The 17,839-nt window shown below is 37.2% G+C and overlaps 1 protein-coding gene and 1 long non-coding RNA gene across 5 annotated transcripts; both read right to left on the bottom strand.

Annotated features, from left to right (window-relative positions):
- Nucleotides 1-1,015: 1,015 nt before the first annotated feature.
- On the bottom strand, nt 1,016-3,988 carry LOC145789715 (uncharacterized protein At3g06530-like). 4 transcript variants are annotated; one of them, XR_014327960.1, is made up of 6 exons: nt 3,165-3,988; nt 2,671-2,778; nt 2,285-2,441; nt 2,023-2,185; nt 1,561-1,636; nt 1,016-1,395 (listed from the first exon to the last, which is right to left on the bottom strand). XR_014327960.1 is itself a non-coding variant. In XM_082867006.1 (5 exons), exons 2-5 carry the CDS (start codon nt 2,720-2,722, stop codon nt 1,258-1,260), a joined length of 429 nt encoding a protein of 142 aa, XP_082723132.1. In that variant the 5' UTR covers nt 2,723-2,778; nt 3,165-3,972; the 3' UTR covers nt 1,016-1,257. The 4 variants fall into 4 exon arrangements, 2 of the variants coding, with proteins under 2 accessions (XP_082723132.1, XP_082723133.1); XR_014327961.1 differs by lacking the exon at nt 3,165-3,988 and having other exon boundaries at nt 2,671-3,025; XM_082867006.1 differs by lacking the exon at nt 2,285-2,441 and having other exon boundaries at nt 3,165-3,972.
- Nucleotides 3,989-4,591: 603 nt separating this feature from the next.
- LOC145789714 (uncharacterized) lies at nt 4,592-6,022 on the bottom strand. The gene is made up of 4 exons (XR_014327958.1): nt 5,557-6,022; nt 5,150-5,233; nt 4,965-5,085; nt 4,592-4,735 (listed from the first exon to the last, which is right to left on the bottom strand). It is a non-coding gene; the product is annotated as an uncharacterized LOC145789714 (long non-coding RNA).
- Nucleotides 6,023-17,839: the final 11,817 nt, after the last annotated feature.

Genomic DNA, 17,839 nt, shown 5'->3' with positions numbered 1-17,839 from the left:
AGGATTACTGCTAATCTTGGACTCCCAGTAGGATTGGAATAAACTCTCTAAGAGTCTTATCTTTACCCAAACTGAAGTCCTCTTTCATTCTAGGACTCTTGTCCCTTATCCGCTTATTCCGGATTCCGGTATCTTTGCAGATAACCTCATCCTAGCCGAGATAATCTCAGCGTCATGACCAGGACACGTGGCACCTCGGCTAGCACTTCAGTGACACCTCGGCTAGCACTTCGGTGACACCTCGACTACGTGTTGTCATTCAAAATTTAGTCCCCACACTAATTAATTTGATTTTTTACAGATATATTCTACTTGATATATTTTAAAATACGAATATTTTGAATTATTAAAATAAATCCTGAAATAGATCTATTTTACCACACAACAGATATTGTTGTGCGGACTGCACAGCAGCATCCCAATTCCTTACCCCTACCCGTTGTGTAGTGAAACACACAGACCTTGTCTGCCTTAGGAGCTTATCTCTCTTTAGTCAATCATGAGAATTAGGTGAAATCACTGCTGGAAAAATGACTTTTAGCGGCGTTTTAAAAACGCCGCTATATGTATGAAAAACGCCGCTAATTCTTTTAGTGACGCTTATCACCAAACGTCGAGGACGCGGCCGTCGCTATAAGTTTATGACGCTTTAAAAACGTCGTAAAATTAGTATAGGCGGCGTTTTTAAAAACGCCGCTAAATGCGATAAATAATGATAAAATGACGTCATCCAATATTTAGCGACGTTTTTAAAACGCCGTGATAGATTTTTTTATTTTAAAAAAAATGTCCGTTGGCACTGTAGTGGCGTTTTGAAAAAACGCCGTTATAGATCTTTTTTTTAAAAAAAAAATTGTTCTGAATCTGTTATATTTAACTAAAAAACATACTTGTAATAAAGCTGAAAAATAACAATAATATGAATAAAATTTTACAACTACTTCAATATATTGACTAAATAAACATTACATGATTGTGTCTGAACCAAAATCAAACAACAAACACAATCAAAAAATAAAAAGAAAAAATAGGTTAAGTCATTTGCTTGCACAAATAATATAATTGTGAAGAAAACATTCACACAAATCATTTGAATAACATTAAGGAGTCACCAAAATTGGATGCCCCTCTATTTGAGCCAAATTGGAATCTGAGTTCACCAAAATACAAATTTGGACATTTGAGCCAACTTGATATTCATATTCCCATTCACAGAAAGTTAATTTAGAAAATTATAATAGCAATGACTCAACATCTTTAACACGCATAATTCCAGTTCCCATTCCTTTGATGACACTGATGGCGTCTTTCTAAAAGTTCAGACAGCAATGACTCAACATCTTTAACACGCATAATTCCACTTCCCATTCCTTTGAGCAATGATAGGATGACTAGCTGCCAAAGAAAACTCAATCCGTTACTTTCTGTTCATGCTATTATGGAAATTTTTAAAATTCTTGGCAGTAGTTACAAAATCTTATTCACTTGAGTAAAACAGAGCTTCTCTGCATACAGACATACAATGCATGCACTATGTAGATCCAAATCAGAATCACCAACCTTTGCATATGCAGAAAGAGTTAGGGCGAATCCTAGAATGAAAACTAGTATGTCATTCTTTATAGACTGACTGAATCTGAAAAATGACAGTTGCACAAGTTAATTTAGAAAATTATAACACAGAAAGTTAACATCAGTAAGCAATTTGTAAATTAGTACAGATAATAATAGCAGTGATTCAGGACAGCTAAAATTGCAATAGTTCTTAATGAGAACAAAACTAATTGAAATACATAAGATGAAGAGGATATCAAGAAATATTTTATTTTATTAAAGGCAACAACTCATAGGGCCTACTTAAAGAAACAGAAGCAACTCTCTTTTTAAACTATAGACTTCATGATCTTCCTATTCTATGGATATCGACAAAGTGGACAAAATGAAATGATGGTTATTATGAGAAAGAAGATGACAGTATGATGATGATATGATGAAAACTAAGCATAACAAAAAGGTGAAAACCTTTGTCCAATTGTCTGAGGCACTAAAAGGCTATGGCACGAAGAGCCAAGCAAAGATGTTAAAAATGAAGGCAAAACTTTTCTGTCTGATAGCATGAGCCTCTTTTGTTGAACCATTAAGCTCAGAAGTTCCTCAAGAAAATTACTCCAGATTGTGCTATTCCCTGTCAATTTAAGGATTTAGACAAAAGTGTTGCTTATAACAAAAGAAACAAAACAAATGCGACAAAACAAATAATTGAAGAGGATGCCATGATCAAAACCTTCTTCAGTGAAAAGCTTCGACAAAAATCGGACAAGAGAGATATTGCATTTGGTAACTAGGAAGTGAAGATGCTTATGGAAAACATTATTTGACTAACATGCAGCAAAGAAAACAAATAGATCCTGAAGTGTGCATACCCACTTCCTATTATCATCCTGGAAGAAAACAATAAAAAAAATAAAAAAACTAATTTAGTTATCTACCTATATGACAGGGTGATAGATTCAGAAATCAATCAAATCAGATACATATGTGACAGAGTTACAGATTCAGAAAACAGAGTATAGATTCCAGTGAAAGAACAATCAAGAACTTAATTCACCCAAAAACAATCAAGAACTTGGAATGAGTACTAGAGCTTTCACAGAGAATCGAAATGATTACCATTTATTATTCGAAGGATAAACTCTGCTAGCCAACAATGGGATGCAATCATGAATAAACCTGTTGCCTTTGCAGATTTGCAACCACTAGGGTGGCATCCTTATGGGCCTATTAAAAATAATCTTTTCATAATAAGCAACAGCAATTAGGAAAATTAAACAAAACACAGAAGTATGAGTGAGAAAAAAATATTCATTAACTCAACCATGAAGAAAATAGACAAATAAATTAATGAAGCTAATTCTATTCTAAACTTGACATAGTTACCAACCAATTAGATGATATTTCATACTCAATGGAGATCAATGGTCCTTGCTTTTAAAACACACACATAAATTTAAGCTAATTCTATTCTGAACTTGATTTTCTTCTTCACTTTCTAATGCTATAATCCAAATATTCCCACTTAAAAGCTTTGCTAAACGACGTCTATGTATTTAGTCAAACAAACATTTAGAAAATATTGGTCCCTAACAAAGAAAATGAAAACTAACCTTGTCCAACTCCGAAGTTGTCTGAACCACAGTGCTTCTAATTGAACAAAGAAAGTTTGGATAAACACAAGATCCACAATTTATACTTAAAAAACACTCGTGTTCCTGTTCTATACCTTTGTCTGCAAAAATTCAAACATCATAGTTCTCGGTGGCACTCAGATGTAATTTCAGAATTGAAAAAGTAACTACATCCAAATGAGGCCCAAGTAGTTCAATCAATGCATTTATTATCACCAGTCCAAGATAGCACTTGGTGCAGTTCCATCTATACATATCATTCAAGGCCACCAAACACAAGACTTCTAAATTCTACTATGGATACATCTGAGGATTCAACTATATCCATTAAAACTCAGTTGAACCTCATCTTTCTATAAATGATATAGGAATTGAATCACCAATAGCAGGGAAGAATGGTTTTCCAAACAATTTACCTTAAAGAAATTTCCCAAAACTGACTTTGCCAAAAAATGTACTTGGGAGGAGATATATTGGCTTTGATGGTTATTGTGAGAGGGATATGTCTTAGTCAATCAGCTTTAAAGCATCTAAGCAGCATCTCATGCCGTGAAAAGGATTTTTTACCTTTGCCTCTGTTAGGCCCTTTTCTCTAGTTAGATAGATTTTTTTTTTTTTTTTGACTTGCATGTGTATGAAAGAGAGAATGGAAGAAGTATGAAGCATAAAAAGAAGGAGAGCCCAAACTAAATAATCAAAAGTTTTGTTACTTGCAAAAAGAATCAAAAGTCTATATAACTAAATAATCAACTGCTAATGTCTTTGAGAAAATACAAAAAGAGAGCCCAAACTGTCTCAATGGAATAAGGAAAACACTAAAACACTACAAGGAACTTCTTGGACAAGCACAGATTCTGATTTTCATTTTACAGGATAAGCAATCATAATAAGTGAATGAGCATGCAAATTCCAGAGGAAATCAGGGACTCATGTATTCAACAAAATCACTGAACAAATTCAATTATTGTTTGATACTAAGTGAGAACGATCTAGTCTTCTTGTTATAACAACACTATCGCAGATATTAGGAAAACTACCACAGTGTCCAAGCATCAAAAGGTACTAGATTGTGATGGTAATATTGGATATGCAACCTAACTGGTGACAACATGATAACCAAAGGAAGCACATCATCATGCAGGGTGCAAAACTAGGAGAACTATTTTTAGAAGGACGTAAATTGCCCAAAAGCTCAACAGACAATTTATAAGATTAATCCATCCAACTAATTCCAGGCTCCAATCCCAGGGAATCCATTGTTATATGGATTTTGCATGTTTTGCAATCCATATTCAATTTTTTCAACCCACTTGACTCCCAAAATAAAATATAAAAAAATTACTCGTAGACCTTATAGCTATTGGTTGACACCAACATACAGGCATAGAAGTCATGCTTTACTAACATATTACCTCTTCAAGCAATCAACTTTCAGACATCACACCTTTGCTTTCTGTTTAGTATCATTCACTGGTTGTTCCTACTATTTATGTTGGAGAATTCATCGATAGGGCTCAGCATTCCAAGGATCAGCTTTTCCTGTTTAATAGCTACGAAACACAGTCAAGTAGTCACATTTTTAGGGAAAGCAAGATAATATATATATGGAATACTTAGCCAAGTAAATCCATTAACATTATGAATATAATTATTGATCACTCTCAATCCATTACATAATTTCTCATCTATGCATGTAATGTATGTTTACATGCCATCTCTTTTTCAAATGCATGTGTGTTGATATATGTGTTTGTACATGCAAAATTGTGGCAAGGATACATTCTTGGTCAGGGTTGTCAGAGAAATTTGAGTGCAGGGCATTCCCAACGCTCACCCGAACATTTTGTAATTGCAGATATCGGTCTTTGAATGCAGAATCGTGCCCTCTGAAATCAAATTCCTAAACAACAGACTTCATAAATTATGCACACATTAATGTGGTATATCTAAAAAAACCATCATACCTTCAGCAAAGAGTGAACTTGCAGGGCATGAAATCAAAGCTAATGCTCCTACTCCCAACAGTATTGCCCTTCTCTTAGAATTTCCTGAAATTTACCATTATATAATCCAAAACAAGAATCAAAACAATCATATCTCACAAGAAGTTAGTTTATACATTCCACCTTTGTCATAACTAGCAATTTTGCATCAAATTTACAGCCCTAATTTCAGAATTCACAAGACCAGAAGAATTTGTTATGAAGTAAATTCTTCAAGAAATCATTATTACATCAAAGACATATAAGCAAATCCCATGTCACTCATGAAAAACAAGAAGTAAAATGCTTGAGCTATGTTTGGATATTGGATATGTGAAGGGATTTGTAGGGAGAAGAAAAAATGAAGAGATAAAGAGTGGTAATCTTACTGTCTTCATCATAAGTTGTGTCTCCTGAACATGTGATAATGTTTTGTGGAAAAATTGCAGTAACCTTAGTTGAACAGTGGTAATCTTACTGTCTTCATCACCGATCTGAATCGCTGAGATCGATCTGAACCTCTGAATCACCAAGCTGAATCACCGATCTGAATCGCTGAGATGACCTTCGATTTCGATTTCAAGATGTGAATCACTGAGACCGATCTGAATCACTGATACCTGAATCACGATCTGAATCGAACTTCGATTTCGATTTCAAGATATGAATCACTGAGACCGATCTGAATCGCTGATACCTGAATCACGATCTGAATCGAACTTCGATTTCGATTTCGAGATATGAATCACTGAGACCGATCTGAATCGCTGAGATCTGAATCACGATTTGAATCGAAATCGAAGTGATATGAACTCAGATCTAAATCAAAATCGAAGTGATATAAACTCAGATTTGAATTGCAATATGAAATCGAAGTGATTTGAACTCAGAATTTTAAAATTTCGAGATATGAACTTCGAAATCACTCTGATGAACCACTTCGATTTCGAGAGAGAACTTCAATTTCTGAGCATTCCATTGATAAGCAACTTCAATTTCTGAGGGTTTAGACAACGGGGAGAGAGAGAGACTATTTGTTAGTGCATCGATTCAATTTGGGAGTTGAGATTCTCAGATTGGACAAAGAAGCGCGTGAGACAACATGCATTTGAAGGCGTAAATAAACGCCTCCTATTCATAAAACGGCACCGTTTCAATTAAAGGAAAACAAGACGTTTATAAAACGCCGTAAAATATTAAAAATAGTGACGTTTTAAAAAACGCCGTTAAAAAAACGCCACCTAAACCCTTCTTTCCTGTAGTGAATAGGCGCTATTCCCATTCTAATTTATTTTAAATATATTTTTTTGTTTATTTTTATTATACAATTATATTAATATTATTTCACATAAAATATAGTTTTTGAAAAAATTAAAATTTTAAAAGTATAAATGTAACTATGTATAATAAAAATGAAAATATATATATATATATATATATATATATAAAATATGAATAATGACTTCCTTCAATTGTTAATATTAAAAAGTCAAACTCATTTTATGGACCTTTTCTTTAAAAAAAAATTCAACTTTTGAGTTTAAATCTTTATTTTAAAAGTTGGTCTAGACTAGAAAATTTTTAAAATTTTGAAAAAAAAATTTATTAAAAACAAAAATAAGTCAGATTTTAGTTTATTTTTTAAATACAAAAAATTGACTTAATTTTGCCTATTTGAAATTCTTAAAAAATTGAATCAATTTTTAAATTTTGTAAAATGCTTTAGTAGAGATAAATCTTAAATATAAAGTCATTTTAGTTCATTTTGAAAAAAGTTTATTAAAAGCAAAAATAAGTCAAACTAAAAAACGAAAAATGTTAAGAGAAAATTGCAAATCAGTGGTATCTTCACAAAATATGTATAAATTTATGAAAAAATTTATAATTTTAATTATTAAAGTTGATTAAATTTACCACCAATTTGAATTTTTTTTTTTTTTTTTTTTTTTTTTTTTTTTTTTTTTTTTTAAACTCACTTGCGATTTCCCCAAAAATTAACCTCAAAAGTTGAGAATGCTATGACCATGAAGAATATTTATTATTTGTTTTATAGATGCTTAGCTGTTAATCCATCCCTACAAGCCTGCAATCTTCATGGCCCGAAATGAGTGCGAATTTCAAACACTATATGTTGATAATTGCTCAAAAAAATAAAAATAAATAAAAAGAAAGAAGGAAAAATTACTAGTCAATTCAAGTTGAGGAGTGCTTTACATATTAGATGGAAGGATTAATAAATCCAAATCAATTTCAAATCAGAGACGGTAGCCACATTAACGAATCAAGCAAAAATGTTAGAGGCCTCAAAAATTCTACCAAAAGTTTTACCAAATGTTTCACATGGGTGTGAGAGCCACATGAGACCCACATTGTGTGGGTCCCATACCCATGTGAGACATTTGGTAAAATTTTTGGTAGAATATTTGGGGTCTCTAACATTACTCACAATGCATTACCCACCAATTGAAATACACTCTTAACGAAGATGAGTCAATAATAATAGTCGCCGCACTCCTTGGAAAAACTAAATAATATGAAAAAATATTATTAATTCTTAGACTATATATCAAAAACGGTGATATTACATGCATTAATTAGTATATTAAATAGTGTACTAATACTAGTAATGATATTATTATTGACCTCACTCATTATATAAATTACAAATACTAAAAATCTCTTAAATTATGTCACATCATCAATTGATATATTAGTTAGTACACTAATTAGTACATATAACATTATTCTATTAAAAAATACCAAACAAATTTTTAAATACTCATTGGACCTCTAAAAATTAAATGTAATATATAAAATATATTATAATTAATATCAAATTAAATTAAAATTCTTTTAATAAATTAATTAGGTTTCATGTTTGAGGAAAGTGGTATCCACCAATTTTCAATTATTGAAAGAGACGAAATTAACCCCGATTGAACGGGACAACTCAATTTATTCCCCCCCTCCAACACACACACACACACACACACACGAACCTCCCTCATCCTTGTAATCTCAATTTTCATCTCTTCTTCTCTATCTCTATAATGGGATTGGCGGCCAACCTCCTCATATTCGACTTAAGATAGAACTCTACTACTACCAAAGACAAAAAAACCTCTCTCACTTGTTCTAGTCAAAAGCATTACAGAGCTCTTTAATGTCGTTCCTCATTACAATTTTGTTTATAAATTTGAGAGCAAATTTTTATTCTTTGAAACCCTTTCCAATATTATCTCTGCTATTTGAATAATTGTGGATTAGTCATGTAATTTTTTTGTCTTCACTTTCATGGTTATTTTCTTGAATATTTTTATGGATATGATAGCATTAAGGTTTTAATTATACTAATTATTATTTAAATTTTATGAAATTAAAAAAAAAAAAAAAAAAACTTGGAGCCACTGCAATCTAGGGGTGTAAAATTAGCCCATTGGCCTGCCCGACTAGGCCCAAGCCAAGGCCTTGGACTTGGGCACTATGTTTTGAAGCTTGGCGCGGCCCAGCCAAGCCTCAATATCTTTTTCCAGCAATTTCAATGGAATTTTTCTTTTTTTAAGTCTTGTCCAACCTAATCTTAGGCCCAGCTTGTCGGCCTAAAGTCTGAGGATACCCCTGGGCCTGGGCTGAGATTTTTTGCACATAGCCTAGCCCGGTCAGACTCAAAATTTGGCGAGAGGCCGCAAAGCCTAATTGTGGGTCAAGTTCGGCCAAATTTACACCCCTATCCTGGTGGCATGGCATAAATGGGGCTGCATTTTGCTATAAATTTCAGGGTGCATTCAAAACTATAGATTTTAGTCAAAAAAATTATTTAAAAAGTTTAAAAATTATATTAAAAATAATTAAAGATTTCTTCAATTCTTTCTACTTCTTGCACTTTTTTTTTTTTCACTTTCAAACACTGTAATTTTTTTCAACTCATATTTTAATCAAAAAATAAAAAAAATACAAAGAAAGTCATTTCATAAACCAATGGTTTCTCTTGGCAAATAGCAACTTTTTAATTTTTTAATTTTTTTTATCGCATTATTTCTTTATTTTTCTGTATATATTTGTTTTAAAAAAAATCAACTTTTAACTTACTTTTCAAAATAAGCCGAAGCATGTAAATAGCAACCCAACCCATCAATCTAGGCATTTTGCTTGTGAAATGGTGTAATTTAAAATGAAGGACCCAATAGTGCACTTCTATACAACATGATAATGCAACAATGGTTACTATTATTGTACTATTCTTGTGTTGAATGACCAAATATGAAATGGACTAGCCAATTTTATATTTATGAAAATGGAGAAGTCAGTGAGTTTATAATTAAGAAAAATAAGATGATGTTTGTACTTCAAACTAGACTATTATTGGGTCTCGTTTGTTTTCAGAAGTACAATAGAAAAAATTAATAGTGAGGGAATTGATAGTGAAGTGATTAAGCAAAATTGTTTTTATTTTGATAGTAGCTATTGTTGGAACAATCTTCTGTGTACAATAAATAAATTGAAACTAAGTCAAACAAATAAAATAAATAACGTACCAAAATTATTTTACCGAACCAAATGAATAATGAAAAGATCAAGTCGAGTGTGTGATATTCTGTCCTTAAGATAAATTCGCCCTGCTACGGTGCTTACGGTTAAGTGCCGTCAATCTCCTAGGATATCTTCACAAATTATAGTAGCACTCCAAACAATTTGTTCGGCAAACAAAAAAACCTATGTTGTTACTTTATGAATTTTTTCCCTAAACTAATATAAAGAATAATATATGCAAAGGAAAAAAATTAGAAGGAAAATGAAGAATTTCGGATCTCCAAAAATGCTGGAACAAATCTGGTTTTATAGACTCGAACAGGTGTTAAATTCAAACTGGAACAGGTGTATTGTTTTGAACAGATACAGTTTGAATTTCAAATAGAAAACTGCTGGAACTACTGCAGTTAAATAAGCTGTCTAGATTTTGAATCTGTTCCGGTTCCAACAGGTTTGAAAACTATTTGGACTATTTAACCTGTTTGGAAAAATTGGACTGGAAGAGATAACATTGAACAGAAAAATTAAATTCAAATTCGACACAAAATTTGAATTAATTTTATTAAGAATTCAAATAAATTAAAGTTAGAACCGAACTGACCCACACCCGCGCTTGGCTGGGTTGGCCGGACGAGTGGTGGTGGCGCGCGCGCGTGTGTGGTGGTTTGGGCTATGGTTCATTTTGTCCATAACTCCTCCATTCTACAAACTTGGGATGCCCCTTGGGGCCCAACCCAAGTGTTATAATCTAGAGCTTATATGCACACAAAAGCTCTCTTAAAGCTTCAATGTGGGACAACCCACTTCAAAGAAACCCACATTTACTTTTTTAATTGTCCATTCCACGAATCCGAAAACGACGTCAACTTCCTATTCACGCATAAATGGTTTTGATGAACCGCCTTCACTGTGTGACTTGCCATGCGGCAAGGAACACGTCATCTCTTCGGACCCACCCCAAAAGACGTTTGGGGCCCACTCAATTTTGGACTTAAAGTTATTCCAAAATAAGCCTTATAAAATCAAAATTTCCAACAATCCCCCACATGAATGGAATTTGTAACGCCCTCAAAATAATATATAAAACCCCACATTCTTGACATGCATTGATATAAGAGAAATAAACACTTTTTCTATTCATCAGAGTCGTCCTTACAAATGTATTACATGTTGATAACAAAAGTAAATGCCCAACGGCTTACAACTTTCCAAGTCAACACTTGGTTACACAAAAGAGAGTACTAACTCACATCATATTAAGCCCTTGGCCTGAATTTACATGTAATACAACAAATGATATCAAAACAACAAAAAGAGTCTTCAACTCCCAAAACCTTCCAAGCTATGTCCTTGGAGGTGGCATATCACCTGGACCTGAAAATGATGTCCCATATAGGGTGAGCCACAGCCCAGTAGAGATATACTAAACCAAATATAAGCAATGACTAAAACAATAGCATTTGATAGATGGTTAACACAAATAAACTAGTTATATCACAATACAGTTCCATGACACTTGTGTCCATGTTACATTTCACCTTACTTTACTTAACAACTCATTTCATAAACATGGCTCAGAACCTGGCCTGATAATTTAAATGAGATTACGTCTCACATTAATAGTACATCCATTTCAATTGGAATAACAACTCATATTAAACACTTCTTACTTCACAATAGATACACATAATTGCTGTATCAATCTCAAACAAAACCTTCCATACTTCATATATGATATACAGGTTTGCTATATAAATACTTCAATAGATACTCATATTTGTTGTATCAATGGAGTACATCTCCTATTTCCTCCCAAACAATGTCTGGTTTAGGAGTCCCATCCCCTATCTTCCCCTAAACCGTGGAGTACACCCCCTATCTCCTCCCACACAACACAATGTATATAAACACATATCATATACAAGGTCAATTAATACATAATTTGATGTATTATTCCAACCGCCATATTCGATGACATATTCAATTGATTAGTTTTGGTTTGCCTGATCATCATGCATTGTCTACAACATTCAAGACTATCCTCCACCGATAGCCCAAAGTAATTATTTCTAAGTAGAAAATAAATGCATCAAATGGATATAATATCAACATTTTCATAGGTGAGTGATAAATTAATCCAACTACGCCATTTAATCCCATAAATTTCCAATTTCAATATTCTCAACTCAATTTCTCATTTCTCAAAATTAATTATACAAATTAATTTATCATAATAATTAGGGCATTTTCCCATGTTTCACATATCAACCCTAAGGTTTGATTTCACCAATCTAACAACAATAATTCTATTTTTCAATAACTCACATGCATATAGGTTTTAATATTTGAAAACCCCTCTTTCATAAATTACATAACAAACCCTAACTTTCTCAATATTACCCAATATCACCAACTATCCAAAATAACCAAAATTAAAGACAAAACTCATAAGATGGAGTAGGGTATCCCTACCTCGAAATTAGAAGCCTAAAGGAGAAGATGGTGAATACCTGAAATGCTCCAAATCCATAACTTTTCAGATTAAAACGAAGCCCAAGCCACCCTCTATCTTTCTTACAAAGGACTTAGGGTAGGAACACACTAATAGTAGATCAATCCCTAGAGAGAAGGTAAGTGTAGAGAGAGAGAGAGAGCTCGGATCTAGGGTTTGCAAAATAAAAGAGATGAAAAAGTGAAGTGTTTCCCCGCTGTTGCCTACTGATATAACACAGGCTCGCTCGAACGAAGGATTGGTCGCTCGAGCGACCAGACACAAAGAACTTTCGCTCGAGCCAACAATTCGAAGCTTCAGGTCTGCAACCCAGAAGCACGCTCGAGCAATAGAATGCTCGCTCGAGCGAAGAAACTCAAAACATACACCTCGCTCGCTCGAGCGAAGGAAGTCTCACTCGAGCCAAGAAATGCAACTCTTAGGTCCAGAACCAGACGCAGACGCAAACTCGAGCGAAGGACTTCTCGCTCGAGCCACCATACACAAAACTCAACTCTCGCTTGAGCGAACAAACCCTGGCTCGAGCGAAGGATCTAAAACAAAGAGCTCGCTCGAGCGACAAAGTCCTCGCTCGAGCGAAGAAACCAAAATTTGGGTAGCAACCATTTGCTCCCAATCACTCCCAACCTGTAACAAACCTGCCCAACACATCCTATAATTCAAATACAAAGTATTGAAGGACGGAAACAAGATATAAACAACAATCGACATCATGAAACCTAAGTCCGGAAATACTGTACATAAAGGGGAAAACCCGGGATCGCTATAACCTCCCTCCCTTAAAGAATTTCGTCCCCGAAATTAGGCACAAGTTTTCAAAAGCAAGTTTTTCTCAATTCTCAACCACATTACAATTCAAAGTTCCATAACTTGACCCATTACCGGTCATTCCATCTCTATTTAAGAGGCATTTCACAATATGTACTACAATATGCATTATCAACATGCATTTCCTTCAATTCCAACAATTTTCCAATACACATGATTTATAATCTCATATCATATTCAATGTTCATGATATATTTCCATTTCTACAACACATTCAACATATACAATGTTATAACAAACTTCCATTTCAAGGCAAGTTCTACAATACTCGTATAAATTGAAACATATACAATGTTTTACAACTTAAGACACATTCAATGCTCTTAAAGTTTAACAACATAATAAAATAAACAACATATACTCAAACATCCCCAAATAGATCCGGATATTTCTCTTGGACTTCCAACTCACGTTCCCAAGTGGCTTTCTCCATTCCGTGATGTTTCCACAAAACTTTTACCAAGGGGATGGTCTTGTCTCACAAGACTTAATCCCGCCTATCCAAGACCCGAACCAGTCTCTCCTCATATGAGGCATCCTCGTCAACCTCTAAGTCGGTCCAATCCAATACAAGCGATGGATCTGGCTCGTACTTCCGAAGCATACTAACATGAAACATGTCATGAACTTCGGACAACTGCGGCGGCAAGGCTAAACGGTAGACAACCTCGCCAATCCTCTCAAGGATCTCGAAAGGGCCAATAAATCGAGGGGACAACTTCCCTCTCTTACCAAATCTCATCAAACCCCGCTTAGGTGATATCTTCAGAAACACGTGATCACCCACCTCAAATGCCAAAGGACTTCTCTTACGGTCGGCATGACATTTTTGATGACTCTGGGTTGTAACAAGCCTCTTACGGATAAGCTCAACTTTCTCCGTCGTTTTCCTCACCAATTCCGGGCCCAACAAAGGTGCATCGTCCACCTCGGCCCAACAAACTGGAGACCTACAAGGTCGGCCATACAAGGCCTCAAACGGTGCCATACCGATACTCGACTGAAAACTGTTGTTGTAGGCAAACTCCACCAAGGGCAAGTGCCTCTCCCACGACCCACTAAAGTCAAGGACACAACCCCGAAGCATATCCTCAAGGATTTGAATAGTACGCTCGAACTGCTCGTCAGTCCGAGGATGGTAAGCCGTGCTAAAGGTCAACCTAGTACCCAAGGCACTCTGCAAACTCTGCCATAACCTAGTAGTAAAGCGTGGATCTCTATCTGAGACGATCGACACTGGGACCCCATGCAACCTCACTATGTCCCGAATATACAAGTCGGCAAGATGATCTACTGAATCTCTCACGCGCATAGGGATGAAGTGCGCCGACTTAGTCAACCGGTCTACTACCACCCAAATAGCATCACTACCCCGCTGAGTCCTCGGAAGACCTACAATGAAGTCCATAGTGACATGCTCCCACTTCCACTCGGCAATAGGCAAGGGTTGTAACAAACTCGCTGGCCTTTGATGTTCGGCCTTCACTTGCTGACAAGTAAGGCACTTAGACACAAAAACTGCCACATCCTTCTTCATACCCCGCCCCAAAACTGGCGACCCAAATCCCGATACATCTTAGTGCCTCCCAGATGCACCGCAAGGTGTGAATGGTGAAAGTCTCGGAGTACTTCCTCTCGGCAAGACTCCGGCACAAAGAAACGGTCTCAGTATCTCATACTCTGGTCGGGATACATAGACAAACCCTTCTCAACCTTCCCACTGGAGATCTTCTCTCAGAGGGATTCTACCTCGAGGTCACCTCTCTGTGCCTCTAGCACCTGAGTCACAAGTGTAGGTTGCGCAACAACAAAAAACAAGGCCGCAGCCTCAACGGATTCGCCCAGAAGCAAATCAAACTCGCCAAGTACACCCAACATCTCCTATTCCCGGATGGCTATACAAGCTACATCACTAATGGATTTTTTGCTAAGGGCATCGGCCACAACATTGGCCTTTCCCGGATGATAATGCAACTTGAAGTCGTAATCCTCAATAAACTCCATCCACCTCCTCTGCCTCAAGTTCAAGTCTTTCTGTGTAAACAGATATTTCAGACTCTTATGATCCGAGAATACCTCGAATCTTTCACCATAAAAGTAGTGCCTCCAAATCTTCAAGGCAAAAATCACAGCTGTCAACTCTAGGTCATGTGTAGGGTAATTCCTCTCGTGTATTTTCAACTGCCGCGAGCTATAAGCTACCACTTTCCCCTCTTGCATCAACACACAACCCAAACCCTCTCGTGAAGCATCACAATAAACCGCATAACCCAACCCTCTCTCCGGAATAATCAAGACCGGAGCGGTGGTCAATCTAACTTTCAGCTCTTGGAACGACTTTTCACAAGTCTCACTCCATACAAATTTGACCCATTTCCGTGTCAATCTAGTCAACGGTGAAGCTAGTCTGGAAAAATCCTTCACAAACCGACGGTAATACCCAGCTAATCCCAGAAAATTGCGAATCTCAAAAATACTCTTAGGCTGTGCCCAATCTTGCACTGCCTTAATCTTGGATGTATTAACAGACACCCCTTCCTCGGAGACTACATGGCCTAAGAACTTGACATCTCCTAGCCAGAACTCACACTTCCCAAATTTGGTATGCAGCCTATGGGCTCTAAGCAACTCAAGCATCACTCTTAAGTGTTCCTCGTGCTCCTCCTCTGAAGGTGAATAAATCAGAATGTCGTCCACAAAAACGACTACAAAACGATCCAAGAATTCCCCGAATATCCAGTTCATCGAGTCCATAAACACTGCCAGTGCATTGGTGAGCCCAAAAGGCATCACCAGAAACTCATAGTGGCCATACCGCGCACGGAATGCCGTCTTCGGATTATCCTCCTCTCTGACCCTTAACTGATGGTAACCCGATCTCAAGTCTATCTTAGAGAAACAACGAGAACCCTTCAACTAGTCAAACAAATCATCAATACGGGGCATAGGGTACTTATTCTTGACTGTAGCCCGATTCAACTTCCGGTAATCAATGCAAAGTCTCAAGGCACCATCTTTCTTTTTAGCAAAGAGGGTCGGTGCTCCCTACGGCGAAACACTAGGGCGAATAAAGCCCTTACCTAGCAATTCCTGGAGCTGAATCTTCAACTCACTCAACTCAACTGGGGCAAAATGATAAGGTGCCATAGAAATCGGCGCCGTGTCGGGCACTAGATCAATAGAGAACTCAATCTCTCGATGAAGTGGTAAACTAACAAGATCCTCGGGAAAAACATTCGAATACTCACAAACCACCCTCGGCAATAGAGTCTGGGTCTCATCATACTCATTACTCATAAAGCTAGCAAGAAGACCACTAAGCTCACTCCGCCCTCGCGGATCATACACCGGTGGCAAAACACTACCAACCCGATCCCCCAAGAAATGGAAACAATCCCCGCTCAAGGTACATACTGTGACCCTCTAGCGGTAACAATCGATAACAGCCCGATATCAGTCCATACCCAGGATAACATCAAAACCCGACATAGGCATAACTACAAAAGGAAATGGAAGCCAGCGGTCGGCGACCTCTATGTCACAGCCCCGACACCCCTATTTCAAAATCAATTCACCCTCAACAGGTGATACAACACATATAGGAGATGCTAACTGTGCCAACTCCAGCCCCAAAACAGATGCAAATGCAGCAGATATAAAAGAATGGGATGAACCCATATCAATCAACACATTGGCAACCGAGTTGCAAAATAAGAAGGTACTTCTCACAACAGATGGAGCAGATACAAGATCCTGCGCGGTAACAGCATACACGCGCCCTGAAGGCCTCTGATCCACCTGCTCACCCCTAGGAGCAAAAGACTGCTGCACAGACTGGGACGACGAAGCTCCCTGATTGGCCCCCGAGGCTTGAACGGACTGTGCTGGCTGAAAACTCTGCGTCTGTCTCGAACCAGACGCACCCGATGTGGCACTCAACTGCGGGAAAAACCTCTTCAGGTGCCCCGCCTGACCACACTGATAACAAGACAGTGGTTGACCTCTGCCCTGACTTTGGCTCTGAGGTCGAGCCGAAGATGAAGCAGCTCTCTAACCTCCTCCCCTCTGCGAGCAAGCTGGAGACTTGTGACCCAATTGGCCACATTTGTAACAAGTCACGTCTCCCTGACTACCTCTCCTAGAACCTGCACTCGGCACTGGAAAGGTAGATCTAGCAAAACCACCCTGAGACTACTGAGGGTTAGAACCCCTCTGTCTCCTGCCATCACCCTGGCCATCCTGACTCCTCTTGGAGCCCCTCAACCTCTCCTCCTTCTCATGCATCATAATCTCCATATGGGTCGCAACGTCCACAAGGCGCCTATACTCCCGAGTCATAGACCCGCCAACTCTCATCTTGAGCCCGTGCCTCAATTTCCTCTCAAACTCGAGACAACAACGTTCTTCTGACGCCATAAGCTCAGGTGCAAACCTGGATAAACTAGTAAATGCAGCCTCAAACTCAGCCACTGATAAACTCAACTGCTTTAGCTGGCATAACTGATATCTCAACTTCTCCCTAACAACGGGAGACAAAAACCTCTCTTGGAAAGCATCTACAAAGGCCTCCCAAGTGCCACCAATACTACCCCTCGTGAACTTCCACCACTGACCTGCATCCCCCTTTAGCTGGAAAGACGCCAAGGTCACTTTCAAAGCCCCGTCTTCGATGCCAAGCATCTCAAACGTCTTAGTCATCTGCTCCAACCACTCATCAGCCTTAAGTGGCTCTTTTGGATCCCCCAAAAACTCATCCGGATTAGACTGGAAAAACTCCCTCTTCAGAAAGGATGGTCCTGCAT

The sequence above is a fragment of the Camellia sinensis genome, chromosome 4 (assembly GCF_055761805.1).
Source record: "Camellia sinensis isolate YWXY chromosome 4, ASM5576180v1, whole genome shotgun sequence".
NCBI lineage: Eukaryota > Viridiplantae > Streptophyta > Magnoliopsida > Ericales > Theaceae > Camellia > Camellia sinensis.
This window is presented reverse-complemented; position numbering and strand designations above follow the sequence as displayed.